We start from the raw sequence: 27,249 nt of genomic DNA, 5'->3' as shown, positions 1-27,249 counted from the left end.
TTAATTATTTAGGATTTTATTGAGAGGTTTATATACATTTTAAATTGTGTACAATGCAGGCCTTATACTCTTTGTACAGTATTTGTCACAGAACATAAGAGTGAGACTTATCAAATGTTAACAAAACAGTTGACAATGTGCTCCAAATAGCTACAAGATTTCATTTAAAAAACTCTGAAATAAATAAATTTCTCTGCAATACAGATTTCCATACCACATTATGGGTAGGTAACAAAATTTCACACTTGGATCATTGAAATTTTGCTCAGAAGAGTAAAAAAAATGCAGAGACCCATCACTGTAATATTTTCCATATTAGTTGTTACCCAGTATCAACACGTAACAAGTGTGGTCTGAAAAAATAAACGTTAACACTGTGGCTTTATTCTGTATCTGATAAGAATTCTTATAAAATATCAGAACTATATTGTTCAACACTATCACAGCTTTGTGGTTGAGATTATACAACTTTCAGTCACTGTCATATTCTTCTATGTTAAGCTCATCTTCCTCCATGACTGCTTGTGTTGCAACAGGCTGAGGCTGACTGCTTGGTAGTTCAAGTCCACTAGATTGACTGGAAGGAAGGGGCAATTCACCTGGCTCATTCACCTCACTGATTTTTGTTTTCTCCATTTGAATAAGCATGCTTGTGGACTTGACCCCAGCAAATTCACCTTCATCATCACTGTCCAGGATGTGAATTGTAGAATCCTTATCAGTAAGAGTTTCAAGCTGCAACCTGTGAAGCAGCAATCAGAAGCATGATTCCTGTCTTGCACAAGATTATTGTGGCGCTCAAAGAAAACAAAAAACAGGTAAGACTACCATGTCTTTCACAATGATGTTTGCAACATGCAAAAAATGACATCCTGTTAAATTACTAAGGAGAGCAGACAACATTTTACTCAAAGAAGCAGTTTTTAACTTAAAATAATGCTAGGACTGAGAAACAATCATCTTCAGCACTCTATCATAATATCTATTCTTCCCCTTAGAAGAAATAAACCAAAGTTAAAATATTAATTCTCTTAAATTGACTTCTCAAGTTAAACTCATACAGTAAGTGGCATTTCTGAGGCTAGGTAGACTGTTTTTATCTGACCATGGGTTGTATACCCTATTTTTAAAAATGTGATTCTAAATAAAGAAAATCCCAGTTCCCAATTGGGTTTCAGCCCTGGCTGCCTGAGCCTCCTCCAACGTGCACCTATTCAAATTCTGAGATCATCCTCAGAGGCCTTTTCCATGTACTTCTGCCAAGTGAGTAGTGACTGGAGAAGAACCTTTTTGGCAATAGCACTTTGATTGTACAATGTTATCCCTAGATAGCCTCATGTGGCACCTACTCTGTGATCTTTCAGTGCTAGATGACACAAGAATAAAAAGATCAGTCGTCTCTTTAATTTTTGAAATGTATGAACATACAATGCTATGGTAGAAAATGGAAGGAAGAATTAAAAATATCTTATGCCGGACTACAATTTGACACAAAGGAATATTTTATACACTTGTCCTTTCATATTGACTAGGGTTAGGGGCACAAGATCCCCATGAATATGGAAAAATAACAAAAATATCACGTTTTTACCTGAGAGGACACCTCTTTAAGGAATCTCTTGGTCCTCCAGTGCAACTCTGTGTCCAACGTCTAACAGACACTGAACACAGAACTGCACTGGAGGAGCTAGAAATGCCTAGTAAAGTATTCTCTCTAGGAATCTCTATGTCTTTCGGTGCAACTTTCAGTTAAAGATGACCATAGAATTGCACTGGAGGACCTAGAGATTCTAGAAAGAACATATTAATCAAATCTGTGAATAATCAAATCCGCAAATATGGAGAGTTGAATGTATTTGCATTTAAATGCTTTATTGTCTGATTTATGTTGCAGTATATAGATTAGCTAGTTTGTGTTTCATATTATTTACCGTATTTTCCGGTTTATAAGACGACTGGGCGTATAAGACGACCCCCAACTTTTCCAGTTAAAATATAGAGTTTGGGATATACTTGCCGTATAAGACCACCCCTCTTCCAATGCACATCAAATAAAAATTTAAAAAACATCACTGCATTTACCCCAACTCGTTCTCTAATCTTGGCTTGCTTGCTTGCCTGCTTGCTTATCTCTCTCTCTCTCATCTATCTATCTATCTATCTATCTATCTATCTATCTATCTATCTATCTATCTATTTCTCTCTCTCTCTCTCTCTCTCTCTCTATATATATATATATATATATCATCTATCTACTTATCTCTATCTATCTCTCTATCTCCCTCTCTCTCTCTCTATCTCTCTAACTATCTCTCTATCTTTCTCTCTCCCTCTCTCTATGTCCCTCCCCCTCTCTCTCATCTATCTATCTACCTATCTACCTATCTATCTATCTATCTATCTATCTATCTATCTATCTATCTATCTATCTATCTATCTATCTCTCTCCCTCCCTCCCTCTCTCTCTCTCTCTCTCTCCCTCCCTCCCTCTCTCTCTCTCTTTCTCTCTCTCATCTATCTATCTATCTATCTATCTATCTATCTATCTATCTATCTCCCCCTCTCTCTGTGTGTGTGTATCTCCCTCTCTCTCATCTATCTATCTATCTATCTATCTATCTATCTCTCTATCTTTCTCCGCCCCTCTCTCTCTCTCTATTTCTCTCTCTATCTATCTATCTATTTCTCTCTCTCCCCCTCCTTCACCTCTCTCGCTCTTTCCCTCCCGCCCTCGCTCTATTTCTCATCTCTCTCCTCATCTATCTATCGATCTAGCTATACTCCCCCCTCTCTCTGTGTATGTGTATCTCCCTCTCCAATCGCCCTCTCTCTCTACTCTCTCTCTCTCTTCTCATCTATTCTATCTATCTATCTTCTCCCCCTCTCCTCTTTTTTATCTCCCTCTCTCTCTCTCTCTCTTCTCTATCTATCTCCCTCTCTCTATCTCCCTCCCCCCTCTCTTCTCATCTATCTACTCCTATCTCTATCTATCTATCTATCTATCTATCTATCCTATCTATCTTCTCCCCCCCTCTCTCTCTGTGTATCTCCCTCTCTCTTTCGTTTATCTATCTATCTATCTTCTATCTCTATCTACTATCTATCTTCTTCCCTCTCTGTCTATCTCTCTATCTTTCTCCGCCCTCTCTCTCCTATCTATTTCTCTCTCGCTCTCCCTCACCCCCTCTTCTCTCATCTATCTTCTATCTATTATCTATCTATCTATCTATCGTCTATCTCCCCCTCCTTCTCTGTTGTGTGTGTATCTCCTCCCTCTCTCTCCTCCTATCTATCTATCTATCTATCTATTATATCTATCTATCTTCATCTTCTATCTACCTCTCTCCTCTCTCTCTCTCATCCCTCCCCCCCTCCCCCCTCTCTCATCCTATCTATCATCTATCTTCCCTGCTCGCTCTCTCTCTGTCTCTCTTCTATCTCCCTCTCTCCTCCCTCCCTCTCCTCCCTCCCTCTCCGCTCTCTCATCTTATCTATCCTAGTTATCTCTATCTATCTATCTCTATCTATTTCTCTCGTGTGTGGTGTGTCTAGCTCTCTTCCCCCCTCTCTATCTTCCTCCCTCTCTCTCCCCCCCTCTCTCTGTCTCTCTCCCTCCCTCCCTCCCTCCCTCTCTCATCCCCTCCTCTCTCTCTCTCTTCTTTCTCTCTTTCCTCTCTCTCCCTTCTCTCTATCTCACTCCCTCCGCCCTCCCTCTCTCTCTCTAGCTCTCCTCTCTCTCTCCCCTCCCGCGCTCCCCCCATCTCTCTATCTTTCTCGCCTCTCTCTCCTAGCTTCCTTCACTCCCTCCCTCCCTCTATCTATCTTTCTCTCTCTCTCTCTCAATCTATCTATTTCTCTCCGTGTGTGTGTGTGTCTATCGCCCTCCCTCTCTCTCTCTATCTATTTCTCTTTCTCATCTCTCTCTCTCTCTCTCTCTCTCCCCCTCTCTCTATTTCTCTCTCTACCTCTCTCTCCCCCTCTCTCTATCTCCCTCCCCCTCTCTATTTCTCTCTCTCTCTATCTGTTTCTCTCTCATCTATCTATCTATCTATCTATCTATCTATCTATCTATCTCCCTCTCTCCCTCCCTCCCTCCCTCTTTCTCTCTCTCTCATCTATCTATCTATTTATCTGTGTGTGTGTGTGTCTATCTATCTCCCTCTCTCTCTCTCTTTCTCTCTCATCTATTTATCTGTGTGTGTGTGTGTGTCTATCTATCTCCCTCTCTCTTTCTCTCTCATCTATCTATCTATTTATCTCTGTGTGTGTCTATCTATCTCCCTCTCTCTCTCATTTTTTATTTTTATTTACCCCAGGCCTTTGCTGAGGCCTTCAAAGCCTGCCTTGCATGCAGGCAGTGCTCTGGCCTACTATAGGCCAAGCTTAGGGGGCCTGATGCCCACAAACGCCGGCTTCCAAAGGGCTCTGCATCCGCAGGGCTTTGGAAGCCGGTAGCCAGGGAGGCACCCTCGCGCCGGCTTCCAAAGAGCTCTGCAGGGCTTTGGAAGCTGGCAGGACAACCAGGTAAGTGCTCTTACCGGCGTACAAGACGCCCCCCCAACTTTTGACCCCGTTTTAGAGGGTCAGAAAGTAGTCGTGTACGCCGGAAAATACAGTATATGTATTATGCTATTATTTCTTAGAATGTATGCCATGGACAGGTTTACTTTTATGTATTTTATTGTTTGTATGTACAGTGCTGTGTAAATCTACAACGCTATATAAATAAAGCATAACAATAACAACAATAATATAAAACAAGATTCCCCATGCTGAGATAGAACCAATGCAGGCAATTGCTTTTCAAATGTTTGATCAAAAAATGACAAAAACATTTACCTTCCAAAGCGTTTCTGTAGTGGAAGTCTTCCAACATCCTGAATAAAAGTAATCTGAGCTAAGAAAGCACACACAAAAATTACTACTTAAAATGATGTTTCTGAAGATCACAGGTTTATGTAATCTTATATATAATGCATTTTATATGTATTCTAAATTAGATCTGTTTTCTGAATTTTTCCCCACTTTAATCCAGACTATTGTGTACATTTATGTATTTGAATACAAATACATAAACAATTACAGGATCATAAACTTGATTTTGAAATCATAAAAGATCCTCTGTAAAATAGCCCATTCTTTTTAAAGTCACAAAAGTATAGCGAGTTTTAAAATGTTAACTTTCCTTCCATTTAAAGCACAGGAAAACTGCTCATATTAATAGTAAAAACTTACTTTACAGTTCAGTACATGAACTGTTGTGTGTCAAACTTTAAAACAGGATTTACAGTACAATTCAATACATCTTATGTACATGAATTAAGAGATTTACTCCCATGAAAATGGAGACATGACTGCAGCCTAAAATATTACAGTGGGCCATTTGGATCTGCAAGGATCCAGTTCTGGGACCATACATGGGAATGAAAAAATTTGGATCATAATGTCCCATATTATTAAATGGCAGTGACATAAAAGCACATGCTGTGTTCCCATTGCTTCCCTTTAATAATTTGGGGCATGATGAACTATGGTGGATTGAATTCATGAATCTGGAACCCACCATATTTCAAATTAAATTAGTATGGACAGATAGCTTTAATTATTTTGGCTGGGATGCAAGCCTCATATTTCTCCTACTTTAAAGGCATATGAAAAGTGTTAATGTATTCACATGGGGATAGCCGCCTTCCTGTAGTACCTTTTCATGCCTCGTCACAAAAGAGGAGGGCTCCTGGACAGAGAACATTGAGAATTCCCCTTCCAGCAGAAAGAGTTGTATGTATCACCAGAATACTATACACTTCAAGTCAATACAGTGACTGTGAAATGTCAGAAATATAATGAAATGTAGGATAAACATGTGCTCTAACTACTTTCTAGTAAAAAATGTAATGTATGAAATGCTAAATTTGTCAGATATTTTCCCTATTTAAGTTGTAAATATTTTTCATAGAGATATTTATCAGACTTGTATCTGTCTTTTCCCAGTCTCTAAGAAGAAAGATAAACCTTGTAGCAAAAAGTTGTTTCAAGGCTAAGGATATTAAAGCCAGGCTGTAACTAATACACTACTCTGGCTAGACTACAGAACTCCAAACTTGTGTTCTTTCTAGCCTTTATACTCTTTATACTAGAGCCGAAGTGCTGCTGATCTCTTGTAAGTAATATTTGGCCTATATACACATGTCAAAAGGCCTGTGTTCCCCCAGCCTGGTGCCATTTTGTGTGGATGATACAGGACATTAGTCCCAGACTGGGACTGGGCTGACAGGATGTTGATCTGGTGGATCTGGCCTGATCCCAGCCCAAAAGGACCTTAATCTGGTCTAAAAGGATCAGCTGTTTGCAGCTGATCAGACATTGATTTCTGAACTCAATTAAGTAACATAGCCCTAACAACTGTTCAAACATTTGACCTAGGTGCTTTCATTCTCTCTCTTCTATAGAAGCAAGACTGCAATCAAACACCCTTGAACTGTCCCAATTTGGTAATGAGTCCCCATTAATTCTTTGTCATCTCTACTTTTTCAGCTTCTTTTAAGATGTCTGTTTCTCTCTTCCCCTTCCATTTTCCCCTTCGCCTTCAGCATATTTTAACTGCTTTGAATTCAAAGTATAAATGTAGTTTGCATTCAATTAACTCAGAGAGGCGAGAGAAGATGGGCAGTCTTTCCCTTCCCAGTAGGCTCGGGCAGAGGCAAACTACTGCAACCCTCTTCTTCATTATTTTTTGTCATATTGATAACACTCAGATGTTGACTGGCCATATGTGTCCCAGTTTTCATCTGTGAAAAGTTGAAAGATATGTAATCATATATACACTGTCCTGGGAATAAGTCCTAATGCAGTCAATATGGGTTATTTTTATGTGGAGATGCACAAAATTGCACTGTAAAAGTATTCTCCTGTGTTTTATAGGGCTTTTTCTGTCGCTAAGGTATGTTCCCCCCAATCAGTACAATCATCATGCTGTTAACAGCACAATTTGGATGAGAGTGATTTTAGAGAGTGTCCAGAATATATAAAGAAGATATGGTAGAGTAACAGTGGCAAAATACAATATCATACCAGCTTTGTAGCATTAGTGGAAACTATCAGGAGCAAGTATGTTGGCTTTTCAGAGCGTAATCAACCTCTCTTGCTCAGTGTTCATACTAGAATTAGAAGTAAGACAACTCTACTGATTTCAGTGTATGTAATTTATCTGTCCCCTAAGTTGTAAGAAATGTTCAATGCATATTCTGTACAGAAACTGCATTTTGAAACATACCTTGGTTTCTCATTGGATTGGTTAACTGAGCAAGATAAGGTAATAGCTCAGTCTGAAGACACAGTGGTGGTGAACAGAAACTTGCGAAGAGGGATTTTGCAGCCAAGCAGTTTTCTTGATACTAAATAAGGAGGCAAAACAAAGAACTCTAATAGCTGAAACAAGGTGAAACACAGAAGCTCTATTCTGTCACTCTACTATTAGAAGAGTAAGTATATTAGTTGTTATTTTCAGAAACCTTGGAGACTTTCCAAAAACTGAATTCAACCCTATTCTATTGAACTGCTTCGTATAAGATCTAGTATGATCATAGAATCATAGAGTTGGAAGAGACCACAAGGGCCATCCAGTCCAACCCCCTGCCATGCAGTTTCAAGATCTTAAGAGGCAGGGAAACTGTGCCCCCCCCCCCCCCGCATAAGCTGTTGGTCTACATCTGCCATGATCCTTCCAATTTGATGTCCCAGTTAGAGCTGATGGGAACTGAAGTCCAAGCTCATGGGAAGTGAAGTTCCTTATGCTCTGAGTTATTTATTCTGAACTGGCATTCCTTCCCCCACATGGATCACAAAGATGGATGGCTCCACAGTCAGCATAAATGCACTTTTAGTTAAACCATACAATCTAGGCATACTCCAGGAAACTTTGTCACAAACAATGATGGAATACAGTATATTGTTGAACTACAGCTCCCATCATCCTTGACCATCAGCAGCATTGCCTACAGCTGAAGGGCTACATATTTCCCAGCCTTGCTGTGAAGATTTTTGCCTCTTGGATTGTTTGTGCAATTACAGTAAGCTGGTCCTAAAATACACTGTGGGGATGACTCATCTAGAAAACTTTCACTTGCTAGCAGATTAGACATTTTTTTTTGCTGAAACTTAAATCTCTCTAATCCTGTAACCTAGATGCTGATCAGAAACATGTGAGATAAGACAATTTTACAGCACTGTTAATCAACAGCATGCTTCAAAGAGTAGCATTAGGAAATCAGAGCTTGATGTCATTCTATCTCAGGTTACCATTTCCTAAAAATTTAAGACAATGCTTTCTTAAAGTAGAAAATAATTACCTTTTTGTTGATTAGGAACCACTGTGGTTTATGAAGTGGTCGGAAGCCTTTTCCCCTATTCTGGGCACTGGCTCTGTTTGAATGCATCACACCTCTGGTGGCCACTGATGCACTATAATCCTGGAGTGTAGGTCGTGCCTAGAGAAAGTGGTAACATTCGAGTTTTAAAAACTGTATGTGGAATATAAAAGCATACCAAGACTGAAACAATGCAAGTTGGCTATAGTATCCCCATTAATATTTGTTAAATTATCAAATTGTATATGCATACACACATGCTCAGTAAGTGCAGTTTAATTCCCCCCCCACCTCAGTCTTAAACACACACACACGAAAAGGTTATTATGCAACTTAAAAGTTCTTTTGATAAAAAAATACAACCATATTGTTATTAATAAACAACAAAAGCAGCAAGATAGCCTAGTCCCCTAGACATTAGAGGGTATATACAAAACCATAGATAATTAGATAAAATAATGGCAAAACCAGAATGTTTTGGGAGGAAATGGTAAAGATAAGATATAGAAGGAGCAGAAGGATATGTAAGCCAGAGGTCTACAAGAAACTCTATTACAATTACAAATAATACATACACAGCCTGCTCACATTGCTTCTTGGTTTGTTTAGTGTGTAGTCCACACTAAAGTGCTATATGTTCTCTTGTTACTCTCCCAACAAAACAGAGGAACCATTAATATCTTTCTGATTTGTTGGGAACAAAACAATTAGAGGACTCATATTTCTTGAAATTGAACAATATGTTAAACAAAGCATGATTTGTTTAGATGCTCCTGCCACAATCTGGAGTAATCAGGCAGTGTATACCAATGGACTGGTTACAATTGACATGCCAAAGTTACCACTGACTGCTGGTATTTCATACCATGTGACCTGTATCACAAGGACACTGACAAACCTGCAAACATATCCAATATGTACATGGAAGACCTAAACCAACCAGCTATTGACACAGAAGGTACATCTGAACATTCTTTTGTGTTTAATACCACAACTCAGCATGTTTTTAGGATATAGTTAAATCTGTTAAATCTGCCAAATATTAATCATTAATATATATTTCACTCAACATACTGCCCACTCTTTCAACTTTTGGTCTAGTGACAATATATGGGAGCAACTTGTCACATTACAAGTTTCTCATGTAAAAAAAGGAATGTGAATCAGAACATAGACAAATCAGCCCTAGATCAGCATAGCTAGAGTACAGTAAAAAAAACTTCAGTGCTATGTTAACATGCCCTACAGTGCAAAGTAAGAAAGCATTCATTAAGCTGGATAACATACACTTGACTGTATCTTAATCGAGCCTACAAATTAAGCACATTTATTGTGAACCCATGAATCACCTTCCACAGCATGTAGTTCAAATTTACCCACTATGACATTTACACTAAGCTTCTATATACTTAAGCATGAAAGTTAAGGTAAACATTTCATAAGCTGAGATACTGTATAAGCATTTTACTTTTTAAAAACTTACATCCCAGTTACTGCAAATGGAATCAGCAATACTTAAATATTCACTGGCTCTCACAAGGTCATCTATATCAGAGAAAAAATCTACATAGTTTTGGTGAAGGTATAAATCAAATAAGTCGCCAGGCATGTGTGATTTTTCTATGACATCCTAAACAGAGGAAATAAACACACAATTAATATGTACACATCACTGAAACATTTCTAAGCAGTCCTATAAATTGTTATAGGAATTCATCACTTGCTAAAGTCACTAGCAGAAAATCTTTACTATATAACAGTGAATACTAATCAGTTTACCTCAGGTTCAACAAGTAAGTGATTTCGTTCATATTCTGATAAATGAGCAGGCAACTGAGGAAAGTCTGACTCTGTTGCTGGTTCTCCTATAAAAGGAATTGATACTCTACATTTATATTTGAACATTAAATACCTAAAAATATATTCTTTGCATATGAGTACAACTAATGAAACACTAAAGTTAGAATCATCCAAGCCATTGTATTCCCCATTACCACATGTGGATGTGAGAGCTGGACAGTGGAGAAAATGAACAGAAATAAAATCAACTCATTTGAGATGTGGTGCTGGAGAAGAGTGCTGAGGATACCATGGACAGCAAGAAAAGACAAACAGTGAGTCCTAGCACAGATCAAGCTGGAACTCTCCCTGGAAGCCAAGTTGAAAATTTGAGGCTGTCATATTTTGGACACATTATGAGAAGGCATAAAAGACAATAATGCTAAGAAAGGTAGAAGGTAGTAAGAAGAGAGAAAGACCACATACCAGGTGGCTAGAATCAATCAGACTCAATCAGGGAGGTCACAGGCCTGAACCTGCAGGACCTGAGCAGAGAGGTTGGGAATAAGGGGTCTTGGATGTGTCTCATTTACAGGGTCACCATGAGTTGAGGTCAACTTGAAAACAGTTAACTAACAATAGACCAAAATCAAAAGTCTTGTTTAAATCTCTAATTTGAGTAGCGTTACCATATATGTATACTTGTGTCTAAGTAAAAAAATTTATATCAAAAACTGAACCAAAACCCCCTGGGTTGACTTATACACGGGTCAATACGGAATCAAGCCTTTTCCCCAAGACTGGGGAAGAGGAACCAGGGCAAGTGTGCACACCCCTCAAGCCTCTTCCCAGCCCGGCTGTCCCTTTGGGAGACAGCTAGGTTGGGAAGGAGAATTAAGGGCAAGCACTCCCTCCCTCAAGCCTCTCTCTAGCCTGTCTCTCGAGGGGACAGCGAGGCTGCGAAGGGGGGAAAAGGGTGCATGCCACCCACCGCCGATTGTTTGCAGCCACCCACTTGTCTCTTCCTCCTGTCCTCCTTCTATAAGGAGATAAACAGGCTAGCTGGAGGCAAACGAGGGCAGGTGGATGGACAGGAAAGCAGACCCTAAGTTTTACCCTTGACTTATCCATGGGTCATATAAAAATCCTTAATTTTGCCCCCCAAACTGTCCTTGATTTATACATGAGGTTAACTTATAGTCAAGTATATATGGTAGTCTGTGTGGCTCAGATTGCTTTTGCAGTTTATCCTTTTAAATGAAGTATAAGTACATGTTGTGTTCAGAGAACACTGGGATGACCAATGTCAAAAAGGCTGTCCCCAGGTGTTGGAAAGGAGACTAGTTTTGCAGTACTTTTTCTATTAGCTATACATGGAGCCCCCTTAATTTCAAAGGTATGAGGCCAGTGCGTATTCCTATCTCACTAGGAAATACAATGTAAATGTTGTAAGTTCATGCAGAAGATGCTTGAAAGAGACAAAAAGAACTACTGCAAACTAGCTGGAGAACAGACTTACTCTATGTGCAAAATTATTTTGGAAGAAGAAAATGGGGACACCAAAGAACTGCACAGCCTATGTTACCACAACCACATTGAGAATTAATGCAGTATTTGTTTCTTTACACATCTTTCTATATGCTTAATGGCTTTTCTTCAATGTAAAGTAGCACAGACAGTGCAAGCTCAGCGCCTGGTGGTGCTACCAAGTCCCAAATAATTTCAATGTATATAGTATATACTTTTTGCCTGCTAATAAAAGTAGCAGTTAGACACACACACAAGGAGAGATTACTATGGGCCAAAACACACTGCAGAAATAACCCAGTATGATAATATTTAACTGGCTTGGCTCAGTGCCTGGGAATCCTGAGAACTATAGTTTGTAGTGGCACCAGAGCTCTCAGACAGAGAAGGTTAAATGTCTGACAAAACTACAATTCCCAGAATTCCCTAGCATTGAGCCAGGGCAAGCAAAGTGGTCCCAAACTACAACTACAACAAAATTAATTTGCACAGGTTTACATGGGATGGGGTGGGGAATAGCTGAGTAACATTTAAAGAAAAATGTGTCAAGGGAAGTAATTAAATAAAGAGATAATTCTTGATAGTATGAGTGAAAGGGACAAAGAGTCTAATTTCTAAAATGTTATGGGATGAGAGAAGAAGAAATTGGTTAATGTGTGACACATAATCAGATTTTTTAAAAAATTATTTGCATTCAGAAGCCTGGTTTATAAGAATTACTCCACTTCAGGCAAATTATACATGAAGGGCACCACAATCTTCAGTCATGAAGGTGACATTGCCTGCATCCATGCTGCAGGAATAATCTGGTCTGATCACGTCAGCTACCATGGCTTAATGCTATGGAATTCTGGGAATTGTAGGCACAACAAACTACAGTTCCCAGAATTCCATAGCATGGAACCATGGCTGTTAAAGTGGTGTCGAACCAGATTGTTTCTGCAGTGTGGATACAGCTATTGTCTCCAGGCCTGATGGAAACTTGGTTGAGGTGTCAGCCTCACATCCCAGCATTCCCCCTGGACCTGTCCCCAGGCATCCACACAGTGAAGAACCCTATATCTAGGCAGGTGTTCAAATGTAAGTTTTCATGTAACAGGGCCTTTTTTTATTTCCTTACTGTCTGACACAAGCAGCAGCCCCTGGGATGTGACCTGCAGCACATTCACTACTGCTGCTAATTACATGAATTCTCCTCACTGATTTACCTAGGAAAAGAAAACAATTGCTACTGACTACACTGACTCCTTCATATTGTAAAACCATAAACATGTTAGATTACTTGTAGACAAATGTAGAATTTGTCAATAGGTAAAAATGTGATTATTTCTTAATACAGGAACGCAGAATAGTAAGTTAAAATGTTCTTACTTTTGCAATAAAGTATTTTTCCCAAAGCATGGAAAAGATAGATAGAAGCATCTCTGCCACCAATAGCTTGTACCTCTTGGTTTTGTAAAGGGCTACTAGATTTCTTTTTCTTCTTTACTTTAGAAAGTGTATCACATTTTAAAGTACAATCCCCCTTTCTCTGTGACCAGAAGATGTTCTCTGACAAGTACACTGGCAAAAAATAAGCAAAAGACAATGAACAAAGTGGGCGGGGGAAAAAAGGAAAAACACGAGCTTCAGAATTCCTGACTTAGTAAAAGAACATGACATTAAGCCAAAGATGTATCAATAAAGAACAAAAAAAAATGTTGTTGTTAATTACATTTTACAAAATGGAGAAAATCCTAATGCTTGTGAGACCATAAAAACAAATGACCCATAAGCTGGCGAACAGTGTAATTTCATAAAAAACATCCATTAAGAACTTTTCTAGATATTATATTTATACAAAATTTGTTAAAGGTTTTGTTATATATTTGTTTCATATTTGTATTGCTTTTTACTGCCTGCTGACTCATGCAGTACCAAAGAATGCACCAGCATTCTAAATACACCAATGAAGAGATTTGCAAAATCATCCCTCCTGGCAATCTTAAAGTCCTATTGATGAGAATTAACAGATACCAGCATTATCAGCCATGGAAGAAGAGAGATTCTGTTTTGCAGCAAGAGAGGATTATCCAAGAATGCTGTAGTGCATGTGCATCCTCCTGTTGTACTTGCTCATGTTAAGGTAAACATTACATTTTACAAAACCCATTTAAAATGCTTAATTTCTCTTTCACACCATTAAGGGACTCCATTAGGATATACTTCAAAAATGTTCAAATACAAAATAGCTAAGTTGAAGAAATTATCTTACCTTTTAAAGAAGAAAACTGAAGACTGTTTATTGCACTCCTAATATCACCTGAACATCCTTTACAAATCAACTCTAATGTGGCTTTATCAGGGACATCATTTTTTTCATCACTCTATAAAGAAAGCAGAATATCCAGAAAGTTTTCATTTTTATAATTTTCAAGATTTTACAACCAATGTAAGACTGCTACAACTTCATATGTCAGTGTTTACCACAACTATAGACTTTGCTATAAATTTTCACATATTATTAATCCTACATATTCGTTTTCTGAATTATTAGATTGAATAACTCAGACCAAATGTAATAACTCAAATGTAATATTTTCTTATCAGACTTCTACAGTTTTCATTTATTTGCTTACTACCTCAGTGTCCCATTGTAAAGAGAAGAGGGAAGAGGGTTGGGTTGAGCGGGCGAGAGGGGAGCTTCAGGACCCAGGGGAGAGGGAGGACAGGCTGGGGAAGGAGGAAGACCAGCTGGAACCAAGAGAGGAATTAGAGACCCCACCTTGGGGGCGGGGAAGGACGGCTGGGGGTTTAATATGGAGGAAGGGAGAGGCGCAAGGGGGGCGGAGATTTGGCAGAAGATTGGGACGCGGAGAGAGGTACGGAGAAGGGAGAGCTGAGGGATACACCATTCCGGAAGTGGAGAAGGCAGCCCGTGAAGGTAGTGCCCCAGGGACTTGGGTTAGAGTGGGGCCAGTCCTTGCAACCCACCCAGCCTGTCCTCAGAGAAGGGAAGGGACACGTGCGCAGCCGTGGAATCCGGAAATAGGCCAGGAAAGAGAAGGGGCGAGAGGAGGTGAGGAGAGTTGGTGGGCTGTGAGGGAACGCCACAGACTACTGGGCCCACACGTCAGCCCTGGACCCCGAGGAGAGGGAGAGACTTCGGCTGAAGACTATCGCCCAGCGCGTCCTCGTACTCTGTAAACGCTTTCCTGCAGAGGAGTCTACCCCAGTGAAGTAACTGTGGTGGAGAGGGGCTTCCCTTTTGGTTTGGGTTATTCTTTGAAGTTCTCCCAAAGGGACGAAAGTTAATAAAGTTTGGTTTCCGTTTCAAGCATCATTGGGACTGTAAGCAGTATCTTTGTTTAACTTCTTGAGAGTAAATGGAGCCTACCCCAGGGGTGCCCCTGGCGGGCATTGGAGCCACGCCCACACCCATCTAATAATTAGTAAGTCTGCCTTGATACAGATGATATCCACAAGGATGTCCCAACTCAGTAGTGGAACAGTGCTGTGAAAATACAGACATCCCTACTAAACATATAGAATTGTCCTGACAGACCATGCATTGCAATTGCTATCTATGTAGATGTTTTGTGTACATCCAGACATTTCTTAATCAAAGTTGCAGTTTATTATCTGATTTTTTAAAACTTGTCTTTACTCAAAAGGAATGCAGAACACTGAACACTTAAGTTATAACTATCATGGAAGGTTAGATAGGTGGAATGATGATGCCTTTGGGCCTGCCATCTTACAATCTTTGTGGCTAGAGGGATTTCATAAAACTAAGATCCCTGTCATATTACACAACTATATCACTATGATTCCACTTTAAATACTATGGTTCCTTCTTGTGGAATACTAGGATTTGCAGTTAAGGGGTGGGCATTAAAAATTCTCAGCCAGAAAGCTGGTGTGCCTCACCAAACTACAAACCTCTAGATTCCATACAATGCAGTCATGGCAGTTAAAGTGGAATGTCAGTGCTACAGTTCTGTAGGGTGAAAGTGTCCTAAAGGTCAGCATCTGTTTCCAAAATCCAATCCTCTTCTTAGAAATTTGTACTATAGTTTGGTAAGTGTGCAAAAATAACTCCCTCACTATATATACTCTTTCAATATATACTTTTCCATAACCTTTACAACAGAAACCCTTGTTTCAACAAGCAACCTACTGGTACACAGGCCCATCTTGTATCCCTAAGGTCTCCTCACACCAATGTTCAAAAAAATACGCCTGCTGGGGATTCTTGTCACTTTGTAAACATTGCATTGATTACAATGCACATGAACTTTTATTTGAAGGCAAACTGTAGCATAGGGTAAAAGCCACAATTTGCCTTTGACACAAGGTACAAAATGAGGTTCATGGGATTTGACAGCAACCATTTTCTTTGCAGGGTGATCAATGCATCCAGGAACTTTCTAGAAGTGCTTATAGTTAGCCCTCCTCATCCACGGATTTTTTTATCCACAGATTCAAGCATCCAGGCAAACCCCAGCAGATAACAGGGGCCCACTGTATATACCTATATACAAGACAGTTTCTTTTTGTACATACCTTTTTTAAGCCAAATAGTTTTTTTAACACTGCTGCCAAGCCATCCAATTACACCAGCAGTTCAATAGTAAGAGGTGCATTCCTAATAGGTGTGGGGGTTATGCCCCACCCACTCAAGGAAGCTACCCATTCTGTTTCACAATATGATTATATTGTAGTTATGCCAATGCTATTTTAATTTGTCTTACCTTACTGTTCTCCATTGCAGTTATTCGATTTAGAACTTTCATCATTATTGTTGGAGCCACTGGGTTAAAACTGAGAAAAGAAATAAAAAAGATGATCAAGATAAGATTCACAGAAAAACTTCAGTCATGACCAATGTAGTTAATAATCTCTTTACCTAATGTTAGATATGCATAGCTCTTCTTGAATCTCCTTTGGGAATAGAGACCTTTGGTTGCTGGCTCCACTGAAGCTATCTGATATTATAAATACAAGAGGACACCTGCCTGTCCGTACAAATCTCCTAGAACACAAAAGAAAAGTGAGGAGGGAGAAGCACAACTTCAAACTTAAAAATATTAGTACTGGTCAGCAATCAATAAGAGTTTATATTAACAATTAGCAACTTGGATGTTTGGGCCAATATCTCTCCTTTCCTTCTGGGTGTTAACTGCTCTCTCTCACACACATACCCACTCAAGAGGTAAAGGAAGATGTGGATGAGTAAAAGACCATTCCAGTGAGGAGAAGTGAAACCTTGGTATACCCATCTATATTGATTTCTTCAAATAGCCCTTTTACAAAACTAGTTGCTGAACAGTGCTATACACTCACCGTAAAATTTCATGCAAACTGCCAGGATCACGACAAAAATGATTTGGCATATCCTGTTGAAAAAAGGTACAATTCTGTTACTCTAGCATGCCTGCTGCACTAGTATTATGGTGGCCGACTCTCAATCTCTTTGGACTATTAAATTTACAATGGACTCATTTTATAACACATAAATAGAGTTGAATCCAAAGATCTACTTTAGATGAACCCAACTTATGCTTGTAGTGGTGCCTTTGTGCCATAATATTTTGCAGACCATTTTCAAAGTTCCTCAGAAGTTGTTTGCTGTGCAGCAATGGAAAGAAAATTCTGTTTTTAAAAAAACTGCAACCCAGAGCCTGTTTTGGAATACAGAAATAGTTTTGTGATTCCATGGACTCTGACCAGAATGGCTAGGACAAGAGATGCCCTAGAATGAAGGAGAGCTTCAGACATGTTATGTCATTATTTAAGTATTCAGTAAGAATGCAAAAAACTACTCTTATGAAAGCAAGCGACTCATTTTGGGACTTAGTTGTGGGATGTAATGTCTATCTAAACTAGGATGGGTAACTATCAGACGTTAGGGTTTCACTGGCCTCCTCAAGGCATCTCAGCAAAAATGAGTTTTTGTTCCCCAAATGCACCACTTGGTTTTTGTTTTCTTAACACTTAGGCTGCATCTACACAGCAGAAATAATCCAGTTTGATACAGCTTTAACTGTCATGGCTCAATGCTATGAAATTCTGGAAACTGTAGTTTTGTGTGACATTGAGCCTTCCTGACAAAGAATGCTAGTGCCTCACAAAGCGGCAAATCCCAGGATTCCATAGCACTGAGCCATGGCAGTTAAACTAGTGTTAAATTGAATTATTTCTGCAGTGGAGATGTAGTCATATTAAGAGAGAGAGAAAAACCCTCCTGGGCCTGCTCCCCAGGACATGTGCCAAAATGTCTCCCATACCTCCTAAAGAGCCTTTAGGGAAAACATTTAATTTGGCACCTCCAGGGACCACATGGAGCCAGCATGGTGCAGTATTCTGAATGATAGAATAGGACTTTGGGAAACAATTATTTGAATCCACATGGAGATGCACTAGGTGACCTTGGACAAGTCACATTCTCTCAGCCTCAAAATAAATCTTGTCAAGAAAACCCTATGATGAGGTCACTACAAGTTAGAGTCAACGTGAAGGCACATAACAACAAAACAGGCAACCTTGGGGACACACTTTATTCGCCCCTGATACAGGATTTCAGAGAGGAATCTTTTCCAACTCTAGGTAGGTATGTTGGGGATTAATCCCAGATGAATAAAAACCATGGGTTACATTTTTTTCACAAAGAGCTCTAAAGCCACTAATTTTTATCACAGTGAAAGAAAAACATGCACAACATGAATATCCATGTTAATAACCAATTAAACAGCTCACAAGTTTAAAACTATTAAGTGAAAACAAAATTTTCAGATGGAATGACTACAATTTCAAATAACAGCCCTTTGTGAGAAACTTCATTCTTCCTTGTGAGAAACTTCTCATGGGGGGTTTGGTGGTGATGGAATTTGCTCTACAATGAACTACCAGTACATCTCAGCTTTTAAAGGCAACAGCTTACTTTGACACATACTGAAGCTGTTATTTCATAAATTGGGAAGCAAACAGGGAAGCTGTGGATAGTAAAATGGTCTATACAACTATTTCTACTTACTTCCACAAGAATAAACTTTTTGTCAGTTTCTATGGATTCTCCAACCAGATGGAGCCGGGGATATTTGTTTGCTCTTAACAGAAATTCTTGGAAGATGGCTGTCTGGCTCTGATAAGGAAGTGCTTGAAAATCAGCTTCTAAGCAGAAGAACACATTTTATAATGTAACTTATATAGACTTTAAAAAACACATGAACAAGAAGAGGCAGTTTTCTAAAACTTGTCTGTTTGGTTTCTGTACTTTAGAACAAATTTCTGACTATTGAGCAGATTATCACCCAAAACATCCTGAAACCCACCATGTATGTAAGGTACAGGAGTGGGCACAAATACAGACCATTTCTGCTGAAAGAAAGCACAGACTCTATCTCCATGGTCTTTCAGTGGGCAAAGTAAGTTTATTGCAGAACACAGAATGCATCATAAGAATGCATCTGATGAACTGGATTGGGATGCACAAAATCTTATGCAAAAAACTTCCTTTTCTCAATTAGTATCTAAGGTACGACGGGATTCCTTTATATCTTTTTATACAGAAAACAAGTTACACATAAGCTGAAAGCTCGAATTGGCTTTAACACAAAAGTTCCATGCAGCATTAATTTTATGTGCTTCAGTGTTGTATAAACCAGCATGCAGTACTGAAAGAAAAACGTGCATTACTCTTCAAAGCCTATGAACCAATTTAATAGGGGGAAAATATTTCAAATCAAACAAACAATAGAACAAAGGAACTCATAAACTTTCATTTGTTTAGACTAACCACAGCTGCTGTGATGTCCCAAACTGGACTACCTGCAGTTAGCTTTAACAAAGGTCCAAAACACACTGCAGAAATAATCCAGTTTGAAACTGCTTTAACTGCCCTGGCTGAATGCTAGAGAATTCTAGGAACTGTAGTTTTGTGGGATATTTAGCCTTCTCTGTCAGTGAGCTCTGGTACCACAATAAACTAAAATTCCCAAGATTACCTAGCACTGAGCCAGGGCAGTTAAAGCAGTTTTAAAACTGGATTATTACTGCAGTATGTTTTAGATCAAAGATTAGTGAAAACAAACCAAATTTGGTATAGAGTTCATACAGATAGCTTGTTGTTACAATTTTAAATAGCTGCAGTTCAGAGTTCAGACACAAACTAAACCTGGTTAAAATGAAATGGTAATAGAAGTTTCTGATCTCTACTTTGTAGAGGGAGAGGGGAGAATGTGAGCCTGAGGCTTGCTGCAGCTAGTTCAGCATTACTTACAAACCAGACCACAGGCTACAATCAGTAAAAACTGTACAGTCAGCTCTTACTAATTCTCTCTCTCATTGTTTCACAGCTTATCTTAAAATTTAGTAATTTATAATAATGAAAAGTGAAGCATGCTGCTTTTAGTGCCCATTTAAGCAGAAATTATAGTTTCAATGAAACTTACTACCAATTGATAGGCTTTAGACTGAGATAAGTACAAGTGATAAAAATTTAAGGCATATTCTAACTGCTTAAATAAAATTATTAAAGCTTTTTAACTATATATTTACCATGGTTCAAAGCATAATGAAAGTCATCCTTTGCAAAGTCCAGTGATATAGGAGTTATCCATTCTTGAACTTGAAAGCCAAGGTCCTTGGCTAGTATTTCCACAGTTGCAGACTTTCCACATCCTGGCGGACCAGTTAATAATAAAATAGAGCCTCCCTACAACAAGACACCATATCATACTTAAATTACAGTATCGGAAAGAATGAACAAGGTAGGCTTCTGATTTTAAAACAGTATAATCTTGATATAAGGAGTTAATTTTCCTATTCTTTTATTCTGTTAACAGACCTGTTGCCAAATGACATTACCAATGAGTTAATATTTCATTACAGTTCTGTAAGTGGAAGATTCTCATTAGATATAAGAAAATAACAACAACAACAACAATAATAATAAACATCCACTGAAAGGAATTTCAAAATAAAGCAGCAGGAAAAACACACAAATAAAGCAAAATACTTGATAAATTTTACTACAAGTGAAACAACAAAGGAAAGGAAAATAGCTAGTAGTGTTGTTCATTACAGAACTACAGCAGTTCATATGTTTCTGCTTGTGAAAAAGGAAGAATGTGGATTTAGTTTCTCTCAAGCAGTGCCCTGTTCTAAAATTATGAAGCCATTTCCTAGCTTCAGAACACCTTTTAATCTAATCCAACATGTTCCTATCTTGTTGTGCTGTTATGCTCCTATCCTGTCAGGGGTTAGGAGGCTGCATTGCCACCCTGGTGGATCATGGAGACCCCCCTGAAAATTTATCTTACATATAGGCTTAAAGGTAAAGGTAAAGATAGCCCCTTGACATGAATGTCTAGTCATAATCACCTGTAAGGGGAGATGCTCATCTCTGTTACTAAACTGAAGAGCCAGCGCTGCCCAAGGACTACTCCGGTGGTCATATGGCCAGCACGACTGCACCAAATGCTGTTACCTTCCCATCAAAGTGGCACCTGTTTGTCTACTTGCATTTACATAGTTTCGAACTGCTAGGTTGGCAGAAGCTGGGACTAGTGACAGGAGCTCACCCTATCATGCTGCACTTGGGCCTTGAACTGCCAACCTTCTGATTTTGCGATCATGAAAATTGGCATCTTAATCATTAAGCCACAGCATCCCTTACATATAGGCTATACTAGACAATTTTGCCCTTTGTTACATGAACAGGCCAAAAAGTTGGCAACTGAATATTCTCTGACTTGTAACAGCCAGCCATATTATCAAGTACATCATACTATTGTCCTAGTACAATTGGTTTTTTTAACTGTAGTTTTAGGCTGCTGGTGTAAATCTCGCTAGCATACTGCTGCATTAACTACTATAAGAACCACTGCTACAAGATTAAATGTCATGCAAGATTTTTATTATCTCCTGACTTTTTTTAAATGAAGAACCTGCTGTACATTTAACAAGTGTGACTTAAATAACAAAAGCCTTTAAAAAAATCCAGATTGTCAGGTAAATAAATTCTACCTGTTTAGGCTGTCTTTGAAATATGTGGCTTTTTAGCCATGCTTCAACTTCTTCAATTTTCTTTTTGTGCACGGCAAGTTCATTCTAATTAAAAAAAAAGAATTAAAAGAATTAACAAGACAATATTTATATAGGAAAAAAGTAACATTAAATCCTACAGAAGTCATTGCTTCTACATATATTCTGTGCCTATCACTGAAAAGGAATAAATGTGTAATCAATATTTTAAAGTAGCCAGCTGTGTTTTCCTTTATTTATTTATTTTTTATAATTTTTTATTAAATAATTTCCTTTATTTTCTGTACATGATCTGACTTAGTGTCCTGGCACACTTGTATCCATTTAGAGTTATATCCTTTCCACCAGGGTCCAACCACCTGGAATCCTAGTATGTCTACTAGAGGTCCGTTACAGACTTTTAAGCTCAAGCAAGATGAGAGTATGGGCAATGGAGTTCAGGGCCTGTGGTTCTGCTACAACTCCCTTTAGCACCTAAACGGTTCCACAGTATTATCTCAGCTAAATAAGCTAGAATGAGGGAAATATGAGGGAGGCCATTTGCACCCTCAAAGCTACAACAAAGTCTTTGAATCTCTATTTCCATATCACAGTAAGTATTATTGCCACAAATCAAAGCCAAGGAAGTTGATCTAGATTAAGGGATCACGTTGCAACCGCACAATCCCTAATCCTAGTATGGCGCAGCGCCATAACAATAGTGGTGCCCTGTATACATGGCGCCACCACTGTTACATAAGCGCCACGCAGCATCCACACGTTGCCATGCAGCGCTTACATAACCAGTGCACCAATGGCCATCCCTGCAGCTTTAAAAGAACCTGCTTTTTGTGGGTTATTTTTCCTCCGCAGGGAAGCTGCGCGGTTTGGTGGCTGTGGCTTCCCTTCAGAGGAAAAAACACCACCGCCAGCCCGGACAGAATCTGAGGTATGTACCGGGCCCCATATAGTTTGCACCCAATCTTTGGAAAACAAATTTATAACAGAACTCCACTGATTTCAAGCAATTTTGGCCCGAAACAGCAGGGCAGATAGGGCGGCTTCTGGTCCTCTGGGGACGTTGCTTTTACATAATGCACACCCCCAGAGTGTCTAGAAACCATCCTGGGCTCATGCTGGCACACCCTAAGGCGGCCCAATTCTGTCTACATAGGGAGTGGATCTTTTCTGCTCCTATTTGGGGCTGTGGAGGGAGGTGCCCTCAGGGCCGCGGCATGTTTGCCGTGGCCCCTGGGTGATTAGGCTGGGAGCGGCATCTGGCCACTCCTTCCTGCCAGTCTGCTTTGGCCCTAACTTCCTAATGTACTTAGAATCAAGACAGACAGTTCCATTACTTTCCCTTTGGGTCTGCTGCTTTAATAACATAGGTCTTTGCCGTATTTCTGAATGGAATTCCAAACAATATCCTACCTGAGTTTTGGGTTTGTATTTATCCACCCAAGTTTCAATTTGATTGTGCTTTTGTTTGGGAAATTTGTGTCTCTCATCTGTAGAAAGTGGTTTTCTTTTTTTCTTCTCACTCTTGCAACTGTCTAACAGAGGAAAACGCTCTTTTCTCTTTTGGCAGTGGTTGGTGCCCGTAGGTGCTGTTTTATAAAGAATGCTAGATGATGTCTTTGTATTTTTACAGAAATCACTAAAAGATGGCTCCACCCAATCAGCCACCTGACAAATAGAAGCATACAAAAATTATAGCACAATAAAAATTATTAAATCTTAGGCCAATTAATATTTTACCACTGTTTGTCTTTACAGTAAACAGCTCCAGATCTTAATAATCTCTTTAATGATCATGGGAATGTCTACTTTAACATTTACATTGGTTCCAAAGTGCAAAGTCAGCACCATTCCTTAAACACAAGAGTTTAAAACCAGCATGTGTGCATACATGCATGTAGCTGGCATGAAATAAGCTATTTCTGAAAATTGAAAGAAATGATTCAATAGCACTTTCACATTTAAAGATTAATTTAGAATTCATAACCACAAACATAAGATTGTACTAAGCATGAATAATTAAACAGAAGTTTTCAAATCACTGGTGTTCAATCTCAAATTAAATAAAACAAAGGAAACAGGCATTCATTGTGCAAGCATAATCCCTGCATATGCAGCGATACAACAAAGACTATCTTATTTCACTTACTTTAGTTGGAGCTGTCTTTCTTTGGAAAGAATTTTTTGACATCATCAACCTTTATTGTTTCCATCCGAAGCATAGGACCAGCAGCCCCGTGAAACAGATCTCCTTTTAAAAAGAAGAAATAAACCAGCTTTCAGGATTAGTGTTTGAAACCAGAGTTCTACAACAACCAGATCCGTCAGGCCTTTCCAGACTAGGTCCACCTCTATTTTCCTGCCTCCCCCCTCCACTTCTCTCTCCTTTTCTCCATCCCTTTTTCCATCCTATCTGGTCCCCGCTATAAATTTCTTTTTTCAAATCTACCATTGATTTTAACTATGTTTTTATACTATTGTTTTAATATCTGTCTGGTTTAATCTCTTTTTAGTATTACTATGTTTTTATACTGGGGGGGAGGGATGGTTTTTTTAGAATTTTAACTGTATCTTTTTTTATTGTTGTAATCCACTTGGATTCCAAGTGATTATGTGGAATATAAATTATTGTTGTTATTATTATTAGATCAGCCTTGCAAGAAATCACTAAGGGTACCTGGTTCAGTTGCTGAAATTATTCCTTTCCCCTTTCCACAGTGTTACAGCTCTTACTATCTCTCTTCTGGACTTAAAAAGTCAACGCTTTAAGGCTAGAACAGAGAGGGAGAGTTTAACTTCTGTGAAACTGTCATAATGCTGACCATTGTAAAACAGAACAGTCCTTTGGAGGGGAATGAAGAACACTTAACAGTAGCCACTGGCTGTTTAATAATTAAAAAGGTATTTATCTGCTATGGTGCTACTTTAGTCCATTTCAGCTTGATGTATTCTGCAAATACAGTGGGCCCGTGACATAAGCTGGTGTTTGGTTCCAGGACCCCCTGTGGATATGAAAATTTGTGGGTGTTCAAGTCTCATTGAATACAAGAGCATAATAAAACACTGTCATATAAAATGGCAAAATCAAGGTTGTCTTTTTCTAATTTATGTATTTTTAAAAAATATTTTCAAGCTGTGAATGCTTGAATCTGTGGATGTGGAGGGCCAACTGTACGGTTCTCCTGTTAAAAGACTAATGTCTGGGTAAGTATAGTTTTCCATATATTCAGTTGTCAATGCTATTTGCTATATGCAAATAGCAAATTGCAAGGCTTGGTTAACAAAAGTTCCCACTGATTGACACACATATTTCCTAAGTGTGTGAAGGTTCTGCCCTTAATGCAGGCATGTTTATCCTGCTTCTCCTGAACTACTGGATGTCTTCAAAGCAAACATTTGTAACATCCTTCCCAGAAGGGAAGGAAATGGAAAATAAGGAAAGGTGATTCTTTATTGCGAGGGGAAGGCGCTTGTCCTTTCTGGCCTTCTGGTGCTAAGCAAAGATAGGCATATCTGCCTTGCTATGCAGAAGCTAGAAAACAAAAATGCGGATGCAACAGCTGTACAGGGAAGTGGCTGATTAAGGGATGTACGTCAGGAAAATAGCCTTTAACTGTAATCTTAAACACACATCAGAGGGAAGTAGTGAGCCCAACTGACTACAAATGGGACTTACTGCTGAACCAACATGCTTAGTATTGCACAGTTGTCAGACAGGGTGACCAAAGAACCCTCTTTTCCAAAACGTCCTACATCTCAACCTTCTGTCCTGTGGAAGTTGGTAGCATGAGCTTTTTGTAGACTGGAGCCTACTTCTTCAGAGGCATGTGTTATGTAAACATGCCTCTGAGAAAGTTGGCTGAAATCTCCAGGTATATATAAGTCATTCTCACATACCAATGGCATATACATGTCTGTCCCTGGCTTCCACTCCACCAAATGCATCTGAGGAAGTAGATTAACTGGAAGAGGGTGGCAGCATGAGCTTTCATTGACCTAAGTATACTTCCTCAGATGTATCTGGTGGAGTGGAAGCATGTAAACATGCTTCTGAGGAGGTTGGCCGAAATCTATGAAAGCTCATGCTACCAGCTTCTCCCCTTCAGTTAGTCTCAAAGGTGCTACAAGATCCCTTTGCATACTGATACTAACACAGCTATGTCTTTGAATACATACACACCACACAGGATGTAGAGATCTTGTAGCATCTCTGAGACGCACTGAAATAAAGAAGTTGTCAGCATGAGCTTTCCTAGACTTCAGTCTACTTCCTCAGATACATTTGGTGATGGAATGGAAGCCAGGGACAGGCATATATATGGCACTGGTATGTGGGAATGTCAAGTATGCATATACAGTTGGCCCTCCGTTTTTGTGGGGATCCGTTCCAGACCCCATCCCATGAAAATGGAGGCTCACACTTATTCAAGTCCCATAGGCTTGAATGGAGTGCACCCCCTGTGCATGCGGCAAGGGCACACACGCCACTGCAAATAGCGGAGGTCACCCCTCTGCGTATATTCAAGGGCACACATTTGGAGGGGTGACTGTATATACAGGTACATATAAGCCATTCTCACATACCAATGGCATATACTTGTCTGTCCCTGGCTTCCACTCCACTAAATGCATCTGAGGAAGTAGATTAACTGGTAGAAAGAGGTTGGCAGCATGACCTTTCAGTATACTTCCTCAGATGCATTTGGTGGCGTGGAAGCCAAGGACAAACCAATATATGGCACTGGTGTGTCAAAATGTCAAGTATGTTGCGCATATATATATATATATATATATATGCCATTCTCACATACCAATGGCATCTATGTGTTTGTCCCTGGCTTCCACTCCACCAAAAGCATCTGAGGAAGTAGGCTTTAGTCCATGAAGGCTCCTGCTGCCAAGTTCTTTCTTCCCGTGAGTCTCAAAGGGGCTGCTGCAAGATCTCTCTACATATCACTTCTCCAGACAAACATGTCTGTGTCTTTGAATCCTACTTTTAATCCCCAGCCCAAATACACATATCATGCAGCGATGTCTTTGAATCCTATGCACACACACAGAGTATATTCCTGCTTTCAGCTTTGGTTTGGGAAGGTCCTACATTTTGTGGAGCCTTGTCCTCCTCCTCCTCCTCCTCCTCCTCTGCTCCAGGGGCTGTCTTTCCAAGAGACTGACTCTCAGTCAGAGCCTGCAGCAGCCCGTTGTCTCTCGGAGGAGTCTGAGCACTCAGCCCCGTCCTCCTTCCCGGGCGGCTGCCTCTCCCTCGCGCGTCGGAGCCACAGCCACGCCTCCAGGAAGAGTCTCCCTAGTCTGTGTCTTGACTCTTTTCTTTCCCTCTTAGACAGACCATTTCCATTCCAGCCGGGGGCCTTCCACACAGATGGCGCTTAGCTGTCCACGGAGCGCCTGAAGCGTTCCTTGCACACTTAATCTCTTTCAAGTCAGGACTTCAGTAACCAAACTCTTATCACCAATAAACATGAATTAAAAACATTAATTAATTAAGACCGGCATCAGCTGCATTAAGCCAAGCTGCGGAGGATGAGAGGGGGGG

General features: G+C 39.6%; 1 protein-coding gene across 1 annotated transcript; it reads right to left on the bottom strand.

Moving 5' to 3' along the window:
- Positions 1-24,092, bottom strand: RAD17 (RAD17 checkpoint clamp loader component). The gene is given in 17 exon segments (XM_042450176.1): positions 1-742; positions 4,840-4,897; positions 7,274-7,394; positions 8,349-8,486; positions 9,850-9,996; positions 10,146-10,231; positions 13,044-13,235; positions 13,927-14,038; positions 16,406-16,475; positions 16,561-16,686; positions 16,998-17,050; positions 18,688-18,824; positions 20,211-20,367; positions 21,681-21,764; positions 23,109-23,363; positions 23,845-23,874; positions 23,876-24,092. Coding segments are annotated over 17 exon segments (2,079 nt in total). The 5' UTR covers positions 23,918-24,092; the 3' UTR covers positions 1-471.
- Between the last annotated feature and the right edge of the window lie 3,157 nt (positions 24,093-27,249).

The sequence above is a fragment of the Sceloporus undulatus genome, chromosome 2, assembly GCF_019175285.1.
Source record: "Sceloporus undulatus isolate JIND9_A2432 ecotype Alabama chromosome 2, SceUnd_v1.1, whole genome shotgun sequence".
NCBI lineage: Eukaryota > Metazoa > Chordata > Lepidosauria > Squamata > Phrynosomatidae > Sceloporus > Sceloporus undulatus.
This window is presented reverse-complemented; position numbering and strand designations above follow the sequence as displayed.